The following is a 17,977-nucleotide window of genomic DNA, read 5'->3' on the forward strand; positions in this document are numbered from 1 at the left end:
ATCTAACCCTTGCCTTCACATTTGCCTAGCTTTCCCAATTATAAACATACTGATCAGAATGATGCATGAATTTCAATTAATGAACCTATATTGGCACAATATTATCACTCAAAATCTAGAGTTTATATTAGGGTTCACTTTTGGTATTGTACATTATATGGTTTTGGGCAAGTGTATAATGACATATGGACTTCCCTGGTAGCTCAGCTGGTAAAGAATCCACCTGCAATTCAGGAGACCCTGGTTCAATTCCTGGGTCAGGAAGATCCCCTGGAGAAGGGATAGGCTACCCACTCCAGTATTCTTGGGCTTCCTGGTGGCTCAGACAGTAAAGAATCCGCCTGCAATAAAGGAGACCTGGGTTCAATTCCCGGGTTGGGAAGATCCCCTGGAGAGGGCATGGCAACCCACTCCAGTGTTCTTGCCTGGAGAATCCCCATGGACAGAGGAGCCTGGTGGGCTACAGTCCATGGGGTTGCAAAGAGTCAGACATGATTTAGTGACTAAGCACAACATAGCACAACACATAATGACATGTATTATATCCCTTATTTTAGCATATATGGAATAGTTTCTCCGCTGTAAAAATCTTTGGAGTGGTGCCTGTTCATCCCTCCATGAGGGATGATCTTTTTACTGTGTCCATAGTTTGGTCTTTTTCAGAATGTCATCTAGTTAAGAGTCATACACTTTTCAGATTGGCTTCTTCCACTTAGTACTGCTGCTGCTGCTGCTGCTGCTAAGTTGCTTCAGTCGTGTCCGACTCTGTGCGACCCCATAGACGGCAGCCCACCAGGCTCCCCCATCCCTGGGATTCTCCAGGCAAGAACACTACAGTGGGTTGCCATTTCCTTTTCCAATGCATGAAAGTGAAAAGTGAAAGTGAAGTCACTCAATCGTGTCTGACTCTTAGCGACCCCATGGACTGCAGCCCACCAGGCTCCTCCATCAATGGGATTTTCCAGGCAAGAATACTGGAGTGGGGTGCCATTGCCTTCTCCCCACTTAGTACTACTATGCATTAAATTTTTCTCTGTGTCTTTTAATGGCTTTAATAGCTTATTCCTTTTCAGTGCTGAAAAAGTACAGTTTATTTAGCCATTCACACTGAATGATATTTTGGTTGTTTCCAAGTTTTGGCAATTATGAATAAATTTGCTATAAACATCCATGTGCAGGTTTTTGTGGTTATGTTTTCAATTCATTTGGGTAAATACCGAAGAGTGCTATTGCTGTATCCTGGGGTAAGTACTGGGGCTTCCCAGGTGGCGCAGTGGTAAAAGAATCCGTCTGCCAATGCAGGAGATGCAGGAGATGTGGATTTGATCCCTGGGTTGGGAAGATACCCGGAAGTATGAAATGGCAACCCATTCCAATATTCTTCCCTGAAAAATCCCAATGGACAGAGGATCCTGGTGGGCTGCAGTCCATGAGGTGGCAAAGAGTTGGACATGACTGAGCACAAACGCAGGTGGTAAGAGTATGTTTAGTTTTGTAAGAGAGTACCAAACTGTCTTCCAAGGTAGATGTACCTTTTTGCATTCCTATCAACAGTGATCCTTGCCAGCATTTGATGTCATCTGTGTTCTGGATTTTGGCCATTCTAATAGGTATGTGGTGGTATCTCATTGTTTTAACTTGCATTTCCCTGATGGTGTTGGAGAAGACTCTTGAGAGTCTCTTGGATAGTAAGGAGATCAAACCAGTCAATCCTAAAGGAAAGCAGTCCTGAATATTCATTGGAAGGACTGATGCTGAAGCTGAAGCTCCAGCACTTTGGCCCCCTGATGCGAAGAATTGACTCCTTGGGAAAGACCCTGATTCTGGGAAAGATTGAAGGCAGGAGGAGAAGGGAAAGACAGAGGATGAGGTAATGGATAAAATCACCAACTCAATGGACATGAGTTTGAGCAAGCTCCAGGAGTTGGTGATGGGCAGGGAAGCCTGGCATGCTGTAGTCCATGGGGTCACAAAAAGTCGGACATGACTGAGTAACTGAACTGAATTCATGACATATGATATGGAGGTTTTTTATATGCTTATTTGGTAAGATATCTGTTAGGGTCTTTGGACCATATTTTAATCGTGTTGTTTGTTTTCTTATTGTTGAGTTTCAAGAGTTCTTTTTATATTTTGGATAACAGTCTTCTGTCAAATGTGTCTTTTAAAAATATTTTCTCCTGGTCTGTAGCTTGTCTTCTTATTCTTTTAACTTTATCATTTGCAGAGCAGAACTTCTAAGTTTTAATAAAGTCCGACTTAGAAATCCTTTCTTTCATGGATCACACCTTTGGTATCTTATATAAAAAGTCATAATCATCCACAAGGTCATCTAGGTTTTCCTATTATTATGTTTTCATCAATTATTTACTGTGATTGTAATAGTTTTTATTATGTAACATTTTGTCTTCCTGTTATTTGGTGTGTAATGGGTCATAATAGTTTTATTTTTATTGGACCTTTAATAATACAGAATAAACTTAGAGCTGCATTGCATGCTATTTGCTTTTTAATTCTACTCATTTGACAGTAATATTGCAATCAATTTTAAAAAATGAATCTGTTTATAAGGAAAACACATAAAACAAAGAGAATGATGTAGCATTTTTTATGATTATTACTTTTTTCTCATTATATTGATCTGTCTTTGAACATAGGGGCTTCATCTATTAACTTTTTTTTCAGCATTATTGTGATTTGATTTAATTAAAAGTTGTATATAATTAGGTTGTATGATGTGATTTTTTAAAGTTGTACAATATGGTGATTTAATATACCTATTTATTGTGAAATTATTATTATAATCAAGTTAATTAGCAAACCCATTAGCTCACATAGTTATTTTGTGGGTGGATGTGTGTGTCATGGTGAAAATACTAAAGATCTATTCTCTTAGCAAATTTCAACTAAATACAGTATTATTAATTATAACCACCTTGCTGTGCATCAAATTTCCAGAACTTATTCACCCTGTGACTGAAAGTTTGTACCATTGACCATCTCCTCATTTCTGTCAGACCCCAGCCCTGGCAATGGCTGGTTCTGAGTCTGGATTTTTTAGATTCCGTGTATAGGTGAGATAATATAGTATGTGTCTTTCTGTGTCTTGTCTTATTTCACTTAGCATGATATCTTCTAGGTTCATCTGCATGCATGCATGTGTGTTAAGTCGCTTCAGTCATGTCTGACTCTTTGCAACCATATGGACTATAGCCTGCCAGGCTCGCTGTCCATGGGATTCTCCAGGCAAGAATACTGGAGTGGGTTGCCATGCCCTCCTCCAGCTAGGTTCATCTATGTTATTGCAAACAGCAGGATTGCCTTGTTTTTTTTTTTTTTTTAATGACTGAATAATGTTCCACTGTATATGTACATACCCTTTTTTCTTTATCCATTCATCTGTCAATAGACATGTTGTTTCCATACCTTGGCAATTGTGAATAGTTCTGTTGTGAACATGGAAATGCAGGTATCTCTTCGAGATCCTGATCCAATTTCCTTTCGATATGTATCCAGAAGTGGGATTGTTAGTTCATACAGCTTATTGTTAGTTCATTCTATTTTGAACTTTTTAGGAACCTCCGTTTTTTTTTTTCTTAAGGTCTGTGCCAATTTACATTTCCACTAGCACTATAATACACTGTTTGATGTATTTTGAGTTAATTTTTGTGTTTGGTATAAGGATCTGATTTCATTCTTTTGCATGTGGACATCCAGCTTTCTTAGCATCGTTTTCTGAAGAGATTATCCTTTTCCTATTGAGTATTCTTGGTGCCCTTGTCAAAGATTAGTTGACCATATATTTATTTCTCAGCTCCTAATTCTGTTCCATTGGTCTGTGTGTCTTTTTATGCCAGTACCATAAAATAGTTTGAAATCAGGAAATGATGCCTTCAGCTTTGCTTTTCTTTCTCAAGATTGCTTTAGAGGTTTTCCTAAATCTACCCCTAAATATTTGATTAAAGAATAAAGCCTGAACCACTTTCAAAAACGTAATGCAATGATCACACCTAAGAAAATTATTAATAATTCCACAAATCACCTAACATACTATGTATATTCAAATTGCCATAATTGTTCCTCAAATGTGCTTTGTAGCTTTATTTCTTTTTTAATCCAAGAGTCAATCAAAATTCCTGTTTTGCCCTTGGCTATGCCTGTTTGAACTTTTAATCTAGCATCCTCTCTCATCTTCTCCCTCCTTTTTCTCTCACACATTGACTTTTTTGGGGGGTGGGATAGGATTGAACAATTTTAGAAAATAAAAATATGCTCAGGATGCTCAGTTAATTTGAAAGTCAGAAGAGCAATGAATCATCTTTTATTATCATATGCCCTATGCTTGTACGAAAACATGATTTGTTGTTTGTCTGAAATTCAAATATAAGTGAGTGTCCTGTATTTTATCTGGCAACTCTACTTTTTGGAAAGTTGAGGCCTGTTGTATAACTGAGCAGTTCCGTTTCTAGATTTGTTCTGTTTTCTTCTGATTTGAATCAGTTAAACAGTTTTTGAAAATTTTTTTTCATAGGTGATGGTATATTTTCTTATTGGATCACATTAGAAGGCCTGGTGGGCTGCAGTCCATGGGGTCGCTAAGAGTCGGACATGACTGAGCGACTTCACTTTCACTTTTCATTTTCACACATTGGAGAAGGAAATGGCAACCCACTCCCCTGGGAACGGGGGAGCCTGGTGGGCTGCCGTCTATGGGGTTGCACAGAGTCGGACACGACTGAAGTGACTTAGCAGCAGCAGCAGAAGGCACATATTTAGCAGTTCCATTAGTGAAGCTGTCTGATTACTGGATGAAGAGAGTGAGTAGTAAATCTTTCTAGTTAAATGCATCTTCTTCCTTTGGAATTAGTAATTAGTGGAGTAATGTTCTGAGACCAGTCGAATTTCCTGTTCCCAATAACCTTCTCTGCAATGATTTTTAACATTCATTAGTGATCATTTCCTGAATCAGTATTACACTGTGGGTTGCAAAATGAGTTTGTAATTTTCTCTTTCCTCTACATTTATTCTTATTAACTGGCATTCATCTCCAAAGAAGACCTTTCTTTTATGCTCCCTTACAGTCTCACTGTATACTAATGGAATTAAGAAACTCAATTTGTTATAATCTATTACTTCCATTATTCTTTTTATTCTCAAATTACTCCAGTTTTGGCCAATAGAAGTCTCCTTGAAGTCTGCTTTTTTCTCCCTTGTGTATGATTTCATTTTGTCTTTGAATGATTCCTTGCTTTTATCATCAAAGCGATTTTCCAGGCCTATTTTTTAACTCATTTTGCTTAAGAACGGGAATAAACCTTTCCTCCTCCCAAGGCCTGTGACAGCACTCAGTTGACTGCTGTCCTTCTCAGAGGCCATTGCCTCTGCTGTGCTTTGTAATAATGGAGTTGGACCTTGTGAGCACGTTTCCTTTGCCAGCTGGCACGATGGCAGGCTTCGTCAGCAGAGGGCACTGGAAGGACACCGCAGGAACGGGCTGCTCGCGCTTGTGTAGGTCCTCTCTTTTTGCTTCTAAAGAACGGTTGCCGTAATGTGCTTGCAGAGCATTCAGTGCAGCTCACTCTCCAGCTGGTTTTCCTGTCATGCTGGCAGGCAGTTCTTACTCAGTCTCCTGCTCAGTCATGGCCCATAGTTTCCTGAGCAGACCTAGGCAGTCCAGTGGGAAGTGCCCTGTTTGACAACTTCAGCCCAGCAGCTATGGACCAGGTCTGGCCCAGGGTAACACCACAAACTGCTCCGTCATCCCCTGGGCTACAGCTACACTCTCTTTAATGAAGTCTGAATCTCAGCCTTGGGGAGAGGGCCCCTCTTTCCAAATTGTTCCTGAATACTCTCAGTCCTAGGGTGGACTTCCCAGGTGGTGCAGTGGTAAACAAGTCTGCTTGCCAATGCAGGAGACACAGGAGACATGAGTTCAATCCCTGGGTCGGGAAGATCCCCTGAAGGAGGAAATGGCAACCCACTCCAGTATTCTTTTTTTTTTAATTTTAATTAAAAAATTTTTTAATTAGAAGGTAATTACTTTACAATATTGTAATATTTTTTTGCCATACATAAACATGAATCAACATTAGGTATACATATATACCCTCCTTCTTGAACTCCCCTTCCACCTCCCTCCCCATCCTACCTCTCTATGTTGTCACAGAGCACTGGCTTTTTGTTCACTGCATCATACATTGTTCCACTGGCTGTTTATTTTGTATACGATAATGTATATGTTTCAGTGCTATTTTCCCAAATCATGCCACCTTCTCCTTCCCCTACGGTGCCCCAAATGTCTGTGTCTCCTTTGCTGCCCTGCAAGTAGGATTGTCAGTACTATCTTTCTAGATTCCATATATATGCATTAATATATGATATTTGTCTTTCTCTTTCTGACTTACTTCACTCTGTATAATATAACAGTTCATACACTTCACTAGAACTGACTCAAATGTGTTCCTTTTTATAGCACCAGTATATTCTTCCTGGAAAATTCCATCTACTAAGGAGCCTACCAGGCTACAGTCTATGGAGTTGCAAAGAGTCAGATATGACTGAGCAAGCAGGTAATCCTATGGTATTGTTAAGGTGATTTTTTTTTTTTTAATGTCCTCTGGTTCTTCCTCAGCTTCTTGTTAATAAGTCTTTATATTAAATTTTCCCTTTTTAAATAACCGATGTGTTCCTTGTCTTCTCGCTGAATCTTAACCGATACAATGCAGAGGATGGTCTTTAATGGTACCACCATTCAAAACTGCAGTTTCAGGATTAACTTGGTCATGCCCTTGGATTTGAGTATAGTGCTAAACCACTTACCAATGGGAAATGGGTTCTTGTCTTCTTTGGTACACCATAACAATTAATAAAGATATTACCTACAGTTTATTGTGATGAACTGAATATTAAAGCAAGTATATTGGGAGTCCAATATACTTGACTAATGATGACAACAAGGATGGTGGTGTCTTGGTCTGTTTGGGCTACTATGGACTGGTGCCTTACAAATACTAACAGTTATGGAGGCTGGAAAGTGCAGGATCAAAGCATCAGTAGATATGGTGTAGCTTGCTTTTTGGTTCCTTCTACCTATTTATTTCAGTCAAGAAGCAACAGTTAGAATCAGACATGGAACAACAGAATGGTTCCAAATTGGGAGAAGAGTATGTCAAGGCTGTGTATTGTCACGCTGCTTATTTAACTTCTATGCAGAATACGTTATGTGAAGCACAAGATGGAATCAAGATTGCCAGGAGAAATATAAATAACCTCAGATATGCATATGACACCACCCTTATGGCAGAAAGCAAAGAGGAACTAAAGAGGCTCTCGATGAAGGTGAAAAAGCAGAATGAAAAAAACTGGCTAAAAACTCAACATTCAAAAAATGAAGATCATCGCATCCGGTCCCATCACTTCATGGCAAATAGATGGGGTAACAATGGAAACAGTGACAGACTTTATCTTCTTATGCTCCAACATAACTGCAGATGGTGACGACAGCCATGAAATTAAAAGATGCTGCTCCTTGGAAGAAAAGCTATGACTAACCTAGACAGCATGTTAAAAAGCAGAGACATTACTTTGCCAACAAAGGTCCATCTAGTCAAAGCTGTGGTTTTCCTAGTAGTCATGTATGGATGTAAGAGTTGGACCATTAAGAAGGCTGAGTGCCGAAGAATTGATGCTTTTGAATTGTGGTGTTGGAGAAGACTCTTAAGAGTCCCTTGGATGGCAAGGATATCAGACCAGTTAATCCTGAAGGAAATCAATCCTGAATATTCACTGGAAGGAGCTGAAGCTCCAATACTTTGGCCACCTGAGACAAAGAGCTGACTCACTAGAAAAGACCCTGATCCTGGGAAAGATTGAAGATAGGAGGAGAAGGGGGTGACAGAGGATGAGATGGTTGGATGGCATCACTGACTCAATGGACATGAGTTTGAGCAAGCTCCAGGAGATGGTGATGGACAGGGAAGCCTGGCATGCTGCAGTCCATGGGGTGAGAAAGAGTTGGACACAACTGAGCAACTGAACAACAACACATGTATTTATTTGCTGATACCACAGTGTATTTATTAGGGAGGCTTTATGGGGCTAGTTCTCTCTTATTGCTTTTATTTTTCAGGATTTTCCTTCATATTGTTGTATGTTTACTTTTCCATATGGATTTTAGAATTAGCTTGCATAGCTTCAGGGAAAAATGACTTTTATTTTATTTAGAATCACATTGCATTTATATATTATGAAGGGAGTATTGATATGTTAATGATGGATTTTCCTGTGTAAGAATAAACAGAGCCTTTCCATTTGTTTCAGGCCTTTTTTTTTTTTTTTTTGGTTTACAGGAGTGTTTCACAGTTTTCCAAAATAGTTCTAGCACATTTTCTGTTAAGTGTTTTATCTTTATTTGTTTCTATATTAATAACATTATATATTTTAAATGATCACTTAGTGTTTTAGTAAATATGCTTTCAGCTAAATTTTATATCATGCTTCCTTACAGAACTTGTTAGTTGTTATTTTTAGTACTTATTCCCTGTTTTCTAAGTGTAGTATTAGTTTACATAAAAACATAAATTACTTCTCACTTCTTATGCCTCTAAATGCTTATAATTGCTAGCTTTATCTCCAAAGCTATGTTATATAATAGCAGAGAGAAAGGAGAAGCTTACTTGGTCCTTGTTCTCAATGGAAATACCTGTAATGCTTCTCCATTAATAATGATGCTAGTATTCGGATGGAGATCTAATCATATGACAGCTTTCTGTCTAGATTTAATGATATGGTCCATTATAGGAATGAATTTACTAATACTGAAGCATCATTGTCTGGAAATAAATCCCCCTGATTATGATGCATTCTTTAAACTTATTTCAGATTCTGTTTGCTGGCATTTTATTTAGGATTTTCCCATTGCCAGTCACAAGTGAGACTGATTTATAGTTGTGTGTGTGTGTGTGTGTGTTTGCAATCATTACCAGGTTTGTGTCAAAGTAATACTTGTTTTATAACGGTCATTTGAGAGTTTTCCTTTTCTGCCTCAATTTAAATGGTATTGAGATTATCTAGTTTTTGAAGTTGTGATAAAATTCCACTGTAAAATCATTTGGGCCTAGTTTTTACAGATAGTTCTTTGATAACTTTTTCTTTTTCCACTATAGAAAATTTCCATTTGTGTTTTCTATGATTAGCAAAGTCAATTTTGGTAAATTGTATTTTCCTAGGAAATAATCCAATTCACCTAGATTTTCTGTTTGACTTGTACAAAGTGAGTCACTTTTGATTTTTTTAAAATTTTGTCGTGTCCTTGGTTATCTCCTTGTTTTTATTTCTTATTTGTGTTTTCTCCCTTTCTTCCTTTATTGGGTCAGCTAGGGGTTTATCTGTTGTGCTGATTTGTTTTTTTTAACAAAGAATCAGCATTTTGATTGATTAGTTTCTATTGCTTTTCTGTTCTCTACCTCATTACTTTTACTTTTAACTTTATTATTTCCTTCCTTATGCTTTATTTTCCTTTGTTGTTTTTTTCTAATTTTTAAGACGGGAACTCAATGTATTTATATATTTATTTTCATTCTTTTATTTTGTTGTTGCTGCAAGAATTTAAGGCTATGGATTTTCTTTGATCACCAGTTTAAGTGTACTCTATTGACTTTACATTTCATTACAACACTTTTAAAGAAATTCTGCAATTTAAAATTTTCCACTTTATCCCAAGAGTTGTTTAATAAAGAATTAAAAATTTTCCAATGGGGTTTCTAGTTTTAGGAAGAGCAGAGGAGCAAAGCATGAAATAAAGGCACGTGCTCCACTTCAGGTTTCCAGAACTTTTAGTTTTGAATGAAGTTGAAAATTTTGAGTATTAGCTGAAACTGCATTAGGTTTTTTCCAATAAAAAAAGGACTATTTGTTCAATATCTACAGATGATCAGAATAGCTGTGGAAACTATCAAGTTGTCATCCAAGGGCAAGAAACCAATATTGAGAGAATTGATGGAGAATGATAAGAAACAGTGAAATTGATTTGTCGTTGCATCTAGGCACTCATTAGCTTTTCTTTTTTTAAAAAAGATTTATTTATTTTTTTTGGCCGCTGGGTCTTGGTTGTTGCACGCGGGCCACCTCTAGTTGTGGGGAGTGGGGGCTATTCTTGGTTGCAGCGCAGGAGCTGCTTCTTGTGGCGGCTTCTCTTGTGGAGCACAGGCTCTAGGCATGCGGGCTCAGTAGTTGTGGTGCTCGGGCTGCATGTGGGATCTTCCTGGATCAGGAATTGAACCCATGTCCCCTGCATTGGCAGGAGGATTCTTAACCATTAAGCCACCAGGGAAGCCCTTATTAACTTTTTATTAGCGTTGTGAAAATTAGAAAAAGGTTGCTTTCATAGAGTGGAAGTGACCCACGGAGCCCTGCATGGTTGGAGCATTCCTGATTGAATATCAACCCCTGCTTGACTCTTCTTTCCTCGACGGGAACTTTAGCTCAGTCAGAGTCTGTATAACTGACCCAGAAGGTCTTAGATTGCTCTCTATTATGCCCAGCATATTAATGTAATTAAAATGATTATAATTGCTAGGCAACTGTAGGAAACCAAATAAGAAACACAACTGATAGCACCGGACTCATTACATTCAAGATAAAAGATTTATTCACAACAGAAAAAATAATCACAACAAAATATATACTAATTTAAAAAACAAAAGATCATAGTGACATGAAATTTTATATTCTTTCTTAAAAGTGTGTAACAGTATTTTGTTTGCTTCTACATGAATTTCTATTCCTAAAAGGGTAGCAAACATTAAAATGCTGTGATGGTTTGCATTTTGTATGTGGAAAGAACATAGACTAAACTCTGAAGCTTTTAGTTTAGAAGGGTGTTACCATGAAGCCACACATTAAACTAATGATCAAAAACATGATCTGTTTCCAGATCTACACACATATACATTCACCAACTAAGCTGAGAAATATGCATTTCATATTGTCTCCCACCCTGCTTTAATGTATCCTTTTCTTTTTACTAAAAGCAAAGTAAGAAATTGTATTTTCTCCTTTCAATTGACCTCAGAAGAGGCACTATCTAATTCATGAGAAATACGAATTTTCAGGTGTTTGTCTTCTTCACTCTTATGATCTAGGTCTAGCTTGTCTTCAAGGCTATGGAATTCTTGGCTGAGTTTGGAATTTTCCTGACTCTCAATCAGATTGGAATGCTTGTTCTTATCCTTGGCCTTTGGCGTGAGTTCTTTGGAAAGCTCGCTACTGTTGGTTTCCTTGCTGTGGTCAGTCAGCTGACTCGTCTTCTTAGGTGCGTCATGCATCTCCTCACTCTCTATGTGTGATGTGAAGTCCTCCTCTGTGGCATCTGGACTCTGAATCACAGCACAAACAGGAGAAGAATTCAATGAACAGCTAGGAAGGGAAGCACTGTAATTCTCTAATGCCTTCTAACTTCCACACCAAAGTATTCTATAAAAATGTCTAAATTTGGCTGAAGCAAAAATAGAAAAGAAAAGAAAATACTAGCATGCTACCTTTTAAAAAACCAAGTTCTTTCATTATGTCATCTCCTTTAGTTTAATAAGTACATGAATTATGTATATGAGGAAATATATGAGGTAGGTCTCATTATCTGTTTTACATAAAGATAAAATGGATCGAAAGTTAAAAGTAAAGTCAATAGTAAATGGCAAGGCTATGTGCCATATCCAGATCCTTTGACTATAAAGTCAGTGTGATTTGCAACTCTCCAGTTCTTATGTGTTTAACTTCAAGATATGACCACTATATTGTGAAAATAATTACTCTTTTCCAAAGTCTTTTTTAATTAAAAAAAGTGAATACAATAAGTGCTTTATAAGCAGGATTTGGAAAAATTGCATTGTGATTGAGAAACAAAATTAAGGAGAAATTATATGGACTTGAGCGCAAAAACCAAGTGGGAAAGGTTTTGTATTCAGTGATCTTAAAGTAATAATAGTTGCTGAATGAACACGTACGTGAGCACGCAGACTCTAGTTTCCTAGAATTGGGCTCTAATCATAACCATCTGATGTGTCTATTCAAGATTTACCTGAACGTTAGATCGGCGGAACTTCTTAGATCTTGACTTCAGTCCGTAAGCCACACTATCACCTCGGCCATCATTTGCGCTTTCCGTAGGGATAAATGGAGTGAAAACTGCGATTGTTGGAATATCAGTGGGAAAATCAACTTCATCAGATTCATCAGAATGGTGAGACTCGTCGGAATGGTCAGGGTCATCAGTGGTTTCAGCGTCGTCGGAGTCATTAGAGTTGACGTCCTGGCTGTTATCATCATCGTCATCTAGATCGTCTGTTTGCTCAGGGCTTTCATTGGACTTACTTGGGAGGGTCTAGAAATCAAGATGGCCAGAAAAATGGGTGTCAGGGTTTTTACTGTCCCTTAGGCTTTACAGTGCATTAGTATTTTACTATCTTTATTTAGTTTTAGAATCTTTGTATTCACAACAAAGCACTTAATGGCTTTTAAATGCTAAAATGAGCTTATTCCAATTTCCCCTTTAACACAAGGGTAAATGGAATCCTATTCTAAGGCATTTTTCTTGGTTTCTCATAAAAACGATTTTCATAGATATTTTCAAGGCAAACGTATGAGTTATAATATTTGTATCAATGACACTGTTTTTCCTTGTTCATAATAAACACTAATTTACCAAATTTCAATGATCCAATAAATACAGATACATAATTGTGAGACTACCTTTTCTATTTGAAATGAAAATTCTCAGGGGATCAGAGAATCCATGTATTAATGCACACCCCCAAAACTAAAATCACCTCCCTATTAGCCTGGATAATCAAAAGGTGACTCTCTTATCCATGTGTAGAAACTATAGCTCAGTTAATGTCTATTACACTTCTGATTTGCAAATATCCTGGGTCATTTATCTAACTTCTCTTATAGATTCTCAGCATCTTCAAATAGAATCTTAAGGAAAGCAAATTTAACTTATCCCTATTAATAGTCCCAATAAAAAGTATTTCCTGAAGGGTTTGCTAGTGGAATTTTGCCGGAATTTGAACCTGGGCAATGTCATTAGGAGAAAGAGTGCCTTCCTGAGTCTAAGGCACAACAGACATCAGAATCAAAGCAAAGACTCACATTTTGTTTGTTGTCATCAGTTTCCTCAGAGGACACAGAATTCTGAAGAAGAAAAGACACAAATCAGTGCACATCATACAACGTAACTTTTTTTATTCAAAAGTTAGCTGTTTCCATCCAAAGCAGGTCTTATTTTTCTAGCCTCATTGTGGAAGGATTAAGCCGGAAGACAACCTGACAGATCAATTGGTGTCCTAAGCTCCCTTTTACAAACAGGCAGGAAAGTGAAGTTGCTCAGTTCTGTCTGACTCTTAGCCTACCAGGGTCCTCAGTCCATGGAAATTTTCCAGGCAAGAGTACTAGAGGGGGTTGCCATTTCCTTCTCCAGGGAATCTTCCCGACCCAGGGACTGAACCCGGGTCTTCCAAGTTGCAGGCAGATGCTTTACCAACTGAGCTACCAGGGAAGCCCAACAGGCAGGGAAGATCCATTTAACCAGCCCAAATGGCCTGCTTGGTGGCTATTTTTTGGAGTGGTTGTTCTTTAATTGTGAGAATTTTAATATTTAGAGTTAATTAAAATGAAAAATACCTGTGGTGCTAGGAAAGTCTGCTTCTGAGATGGGTCAGGCTTTAGCCATGTGGCTACAGCATCTGGGTATTTGTTGTTAAGCTACAAAAGAGAGTTGCATATTTGTCATTCTTATTTTTTAAAGAAACAGGGGTCTCTAAGTGATAAGCTGAAATAACAACTGTTCTTCCCCAATCTTGACAAATAAGCATAATATGCATTATTTAGTCAATTAGAACCTTAGTGATACCTTTCATAATTTATTCTTTCTGATAGATTCATTTAACAGCACTTACTGTAAGTCAGGCACACTTTCAAAGTGACTTATAAATACTAATTCATTTAATCCTGAGATGAGTATCATCATCATCATTATTATTCCTTCAGCGTCTGTCCACAGAATTCTCCAGGTAAGAATACTGGAGTAGATAGCCATTCCTTTCTCCACGGGATCTTCCTGACTGATCCAGGGATCAAGCCCGGGTCTCCTGCACTGCAGGCAGATTCTTTAGCATCTGAGCCACCAGAGGGGAAGCCCACAATAAAGTTAAGTGATAGTAAGTAGCAGAGCCAGGGTTTAAATCCAATGGCTCCTCACACTGATGATACACTGCCTTCCTGTTCTATGTCTGATAGCTGAAATTCCTCAGATGAAACACAACTAAAGCAGAGGTGCCCTTAATTAGCACTGGTCTTCCTTTTTTCCTTCCTCTATGGAAGAAGAAACTCTCAGGCTGTGCTGTCGTGAATGGTATCCTCTAGCCATGAAACACATGGCTATTTAAGTTAATAAAGAAAACTATCTTCTCTGGCACTAGCTACATTGTGAGTGTCCAACAGTCACATGTGTTTCTGGCTACCTGTGGACAGTGCAGAAATATAGTATCAACACCATTGCATAAAAGTTCTCTTGTTGTAAGCTGCCAAAGACATGAATGGAATGGTCTTTCACTCAGCCAAATTGTTTATCTGGGAAATGGCAATAAGATGCTAGTGCAGACGAGTGGAAATTGCTCTGAATAAGTGTCATCTGGTGGGCTGCATGGCCCAAGGCAATCACTTCACATCTCTGTCACTGAGAAGAGTTACCCTAGGGGTTCCAAGAATTCTTTCACAGGCAAGGAGGGGAAGAAAGGAAGGAAACTAGTTAGTAGCACGTTGGGTTTCCCATGTCTGGCTCTAACCAGAGCAGTTTCATATTGGACTTCTATGAAGGTTTTTGCTGAAAGAAGGGTTTTCTTCAACTAAAAAATGTGAAAACTATTGCTGTAGATGAGTTCAAAGGTTCCTATTTTTTTCTTTAAAATATATATTTATATAAATATATATATAATATTTACAGAAATGTTATAATTGATATATAATTAATATATTTTCTGATAGATGTAATCATTCTTTATCTGTATTTATAAGATAAATTTATAATTTTTAAAAAGTAATATGAAGAACATACAGATAAGAAAAACAAACTAAAATTGCTCAGTAATCATATCATTCATAGATAACCAGTGTTTTCATCTTCAGGGGTGTCTCTTTATAGACTTTCCATACTTCCTACTAGCTCTACATTTCTAGGATTCTAGAAGGTTCTGCTCTCCACTTATCTCTTAATTAACATTTAACCACTTACACTGCCATAGCTTCATGTGCCATATTTTATTCTATTAAAAAGGCACTAATTCTTGCCTTAAAGAGTGTGACCTCTATTTTCTCTGGAAATGTTAATTTTCTGGCTTATTATTGTGATTCAATACTTGTGTTCTTAGATCAGTTGGAAAACAGACACACTTACACATGCCTATTTGCATATCCAAACACCCACAGCAGTACTTCTCCTAACATCTTCATTGAGCAATCTAACTGCAGTGACCTCAGACAGCTCTATATTGGCCTTTATTCTGTTTATCTGGAATTGAACCCTGTGTGCCTTTTTGTTCAAGCTCCTTGGGACAATACCCGTTTGTTGTTTGGCTGGCATGGTTTCACCTATTGTGGAGGGACAGGTACATCTATGGTGCTGGGTGGAATAATTATGAAGAGTTTGATTTGGTCTTATGTTTGGTTAGAAAAATCTAAAGTCATCTGATAAGCACAATAGATACAAACAGCATAAATATGCTGGTTTTTTTTTTTTAAAAGACAATGGGTTTCTTAGCAAATATCTTCAGAGATAACTGTGAATATTATGGTTATGCCAACTCTCCAATACGTGAAGTGAATTTTAAACTTAGCTTGCCATTAAGTAAAGTGAAAGATGGATTTTTTTACTTCTAGAACTAAGTTGACTCATGGAAATAAAAGTCACACAACTTCACAGAACTCATTTTACAGAAATGATTGACCTAAAGCATCATTTTATTGTATTAAGAAATCTAGTTTAGTTTTAAGAGACTGTATTAATTAAAAGCAATTCTATGCTTGGTACTGCACTAGAAGCATAGCAGGCACGCAATAAATACTTATCAGTTATTTTATTTGTGCAAATAAGTAAAATTGTCATATGTTTGTAGTACATCTTGCAAAAGTTGCATAAATAACTATATAATAAACCAAAAAGATGCTTACCTGCTTTTCCTCAGAGCTGCCAGAACTGGTCGGTTTAACCTTTGAAATAGAAAGGTGAAGAAAGATTACAGTGTGAATGTGTTCCTAACAACATTGAAACACACAATTCATTTATTTTAAGGACATTAAAAAAAAAAAAAAAGATTCAGTTGTACTCACTGGAAGGGCGGAGGCAATGCCCAAGAGGCAGAAGCAAATCACTGCAATTCTCATGGTAATGATTTTTCCTGCAAAATATTTTGTAAGAAATATTTTATCTTTTCTAAGGTCAAAACAGTGATACTTTTTTTAGGCTACCACATTACAAAATCATCACAAATAAATATGTATTTTGTGTGGAAACACTCCACTAATTTCTTTTTAATATTATGATCTTTTGAGTTAATATTTGTACTGCCACCTCTATTTTCCATCTCTCACTATTAGGCAAGGGAGAGAGGAATTTTACAAATCTATATTTATTCGACTTTAACATTTAGAGTTTCAGAGATTACACCATTACTACCTGATATCTCCAGCTATCTAAACCTAAAAACAGATCAGCAGTAATTGAATTAAAATAATAAAGCAAGAATGAGAATATTTACTTTTCAGAGAAGAAAAACATGAAGAGAGAAGATAAAAATAAGAAAGAGAAACTTGCTGTCTCCATTTTCCAACATGCATTTCAAATGTGATTTTAAATTATTTAAAAGGTATTAGTTAGGTGTAATGTAGCTGTCTCTAAGGTTAGTAAGTCAAGGTATTCTAAAAGTTTGAAATGAAAAAGAAAACACTGAAGTCAACAGCTTTTCTATTTGTAAGTCTAAACAGTATCATATAGATATTTGGGTGAAATTTTAATAGCTAAATACAGAGGTGAAAATATTCAGAAAGGGTTGTTTTTTTTTTTCCTTGAAAAAGGGATAAATCAAATCACTAAAAATTAGCATTAACGTCAGGTTATATGAATACTAAAAAGCATTTTCCTTTTAAATATCCCACGGTCATCTATTCATTTAAAATGATGTATATACAATCATCCCAAAAGGGCATAGAATTTTTCTTTTATTTTCTGACTGAAAAAAGTAGTCTCAATTCTTTTGAGGACTCCCTGGAAATATTTTCAAGTTTTATATTCGACTGTCTTTCAAAATAACCGGCCACCTTTCCTGCAGGACATCAGCCCTGGATCTGGCATGCATATTCAAAAGACAAGAACAACTCAAGTCTGATTAACAGTGTTTACCATTATACTCTTTTCCTTACAAATTGACCTTCCCAATGAAATGAGGCAGCGCACAGAGAGGACAGGAGTCTGTAGCAAACTGCAGGCTTACCTTGGTCTGCGGCGGCGAGAAGAGTCCAGTCCCCTGTGATGCTGATGCAGTGCTCAGTGCTGCCCTCCTGGCCTGCTCTCCCTGCTGCTGACAACCAGGATCTCCCAGAATTTAAAGGCTGCTCCAGATGCTCTCCACCTACACAGGGGGCGGAGAGATGTGTCATGGGGCATTTTGCCACTACCCAGCCCACTTGCTCCCACACTTCCCCCTCTGGTTTTGTGGTCACAGAACAAACACAGGCACACACACACGCGCACACGCACACAAACACCCACTACCCTGCTAGTTAAAGTTAAAACATTACTTATGTACAATATCATTAACTATCTTTTTTCGTTCATAGCACTGACTTCCAGCATCCTGGAAGGGCATCTAGAGGGCCCATGAAAACGTAGAGGGAGGGAAAAGGGTTTATTTCTGAGTTAGAAGAA

General features: G+C 37.5%; 1 protein-coding gene across 1 annotated transcript; it reads right to left on the reverse strand.

Annotated features, from left to right (window-relative positions):
• Positions 1-10,608: 10,608 nt before the first annotated feature.
• On the reverse strand, positions 10,609-17,638 carry SPP1 (secreted phosphoprotein 1). The gene is made up of 7 exons (XM_005897794.3): positions 17,544-17,638; positions 16,384-16,451; positions 16,225-16,263; positions 13,681-13,761; positions 13,150-13,191; positions 12,077-12,379; positions 10,609-11,375 (listed from the first exon to the last, which is right to left on the reverse strand). Exons 2-7 carry the CDS (start codon positions 16,435-16,437, stop codon positions 11,058-11,060), a joined length of 837 nt encoding a protein of 278 aa, XP_005897856.1. The 5' UTR covers positions 16,438-16,451; positions 17,544-17,638; the 3' UTR covers positions 10,609-11,057.
• Between the last annotated feature and the right edge of the window lie 339 nt (positions 17,639-17,977).

The sequence above is a fragment of the Bos mutus genome, chromosome 6 (genome assembly GCF_027580195.1).
Source record: "Bos mutus isolate GX-2022 chromosome 6, NWIPB_WYAK_1.1, whole genome shotgun sequence".
Lineage (NCBI taxonomy): Eukaryota > Metazoa > Chordata > Mammalia > Artiodactyla > Bovidae > Bos > Bos mutus.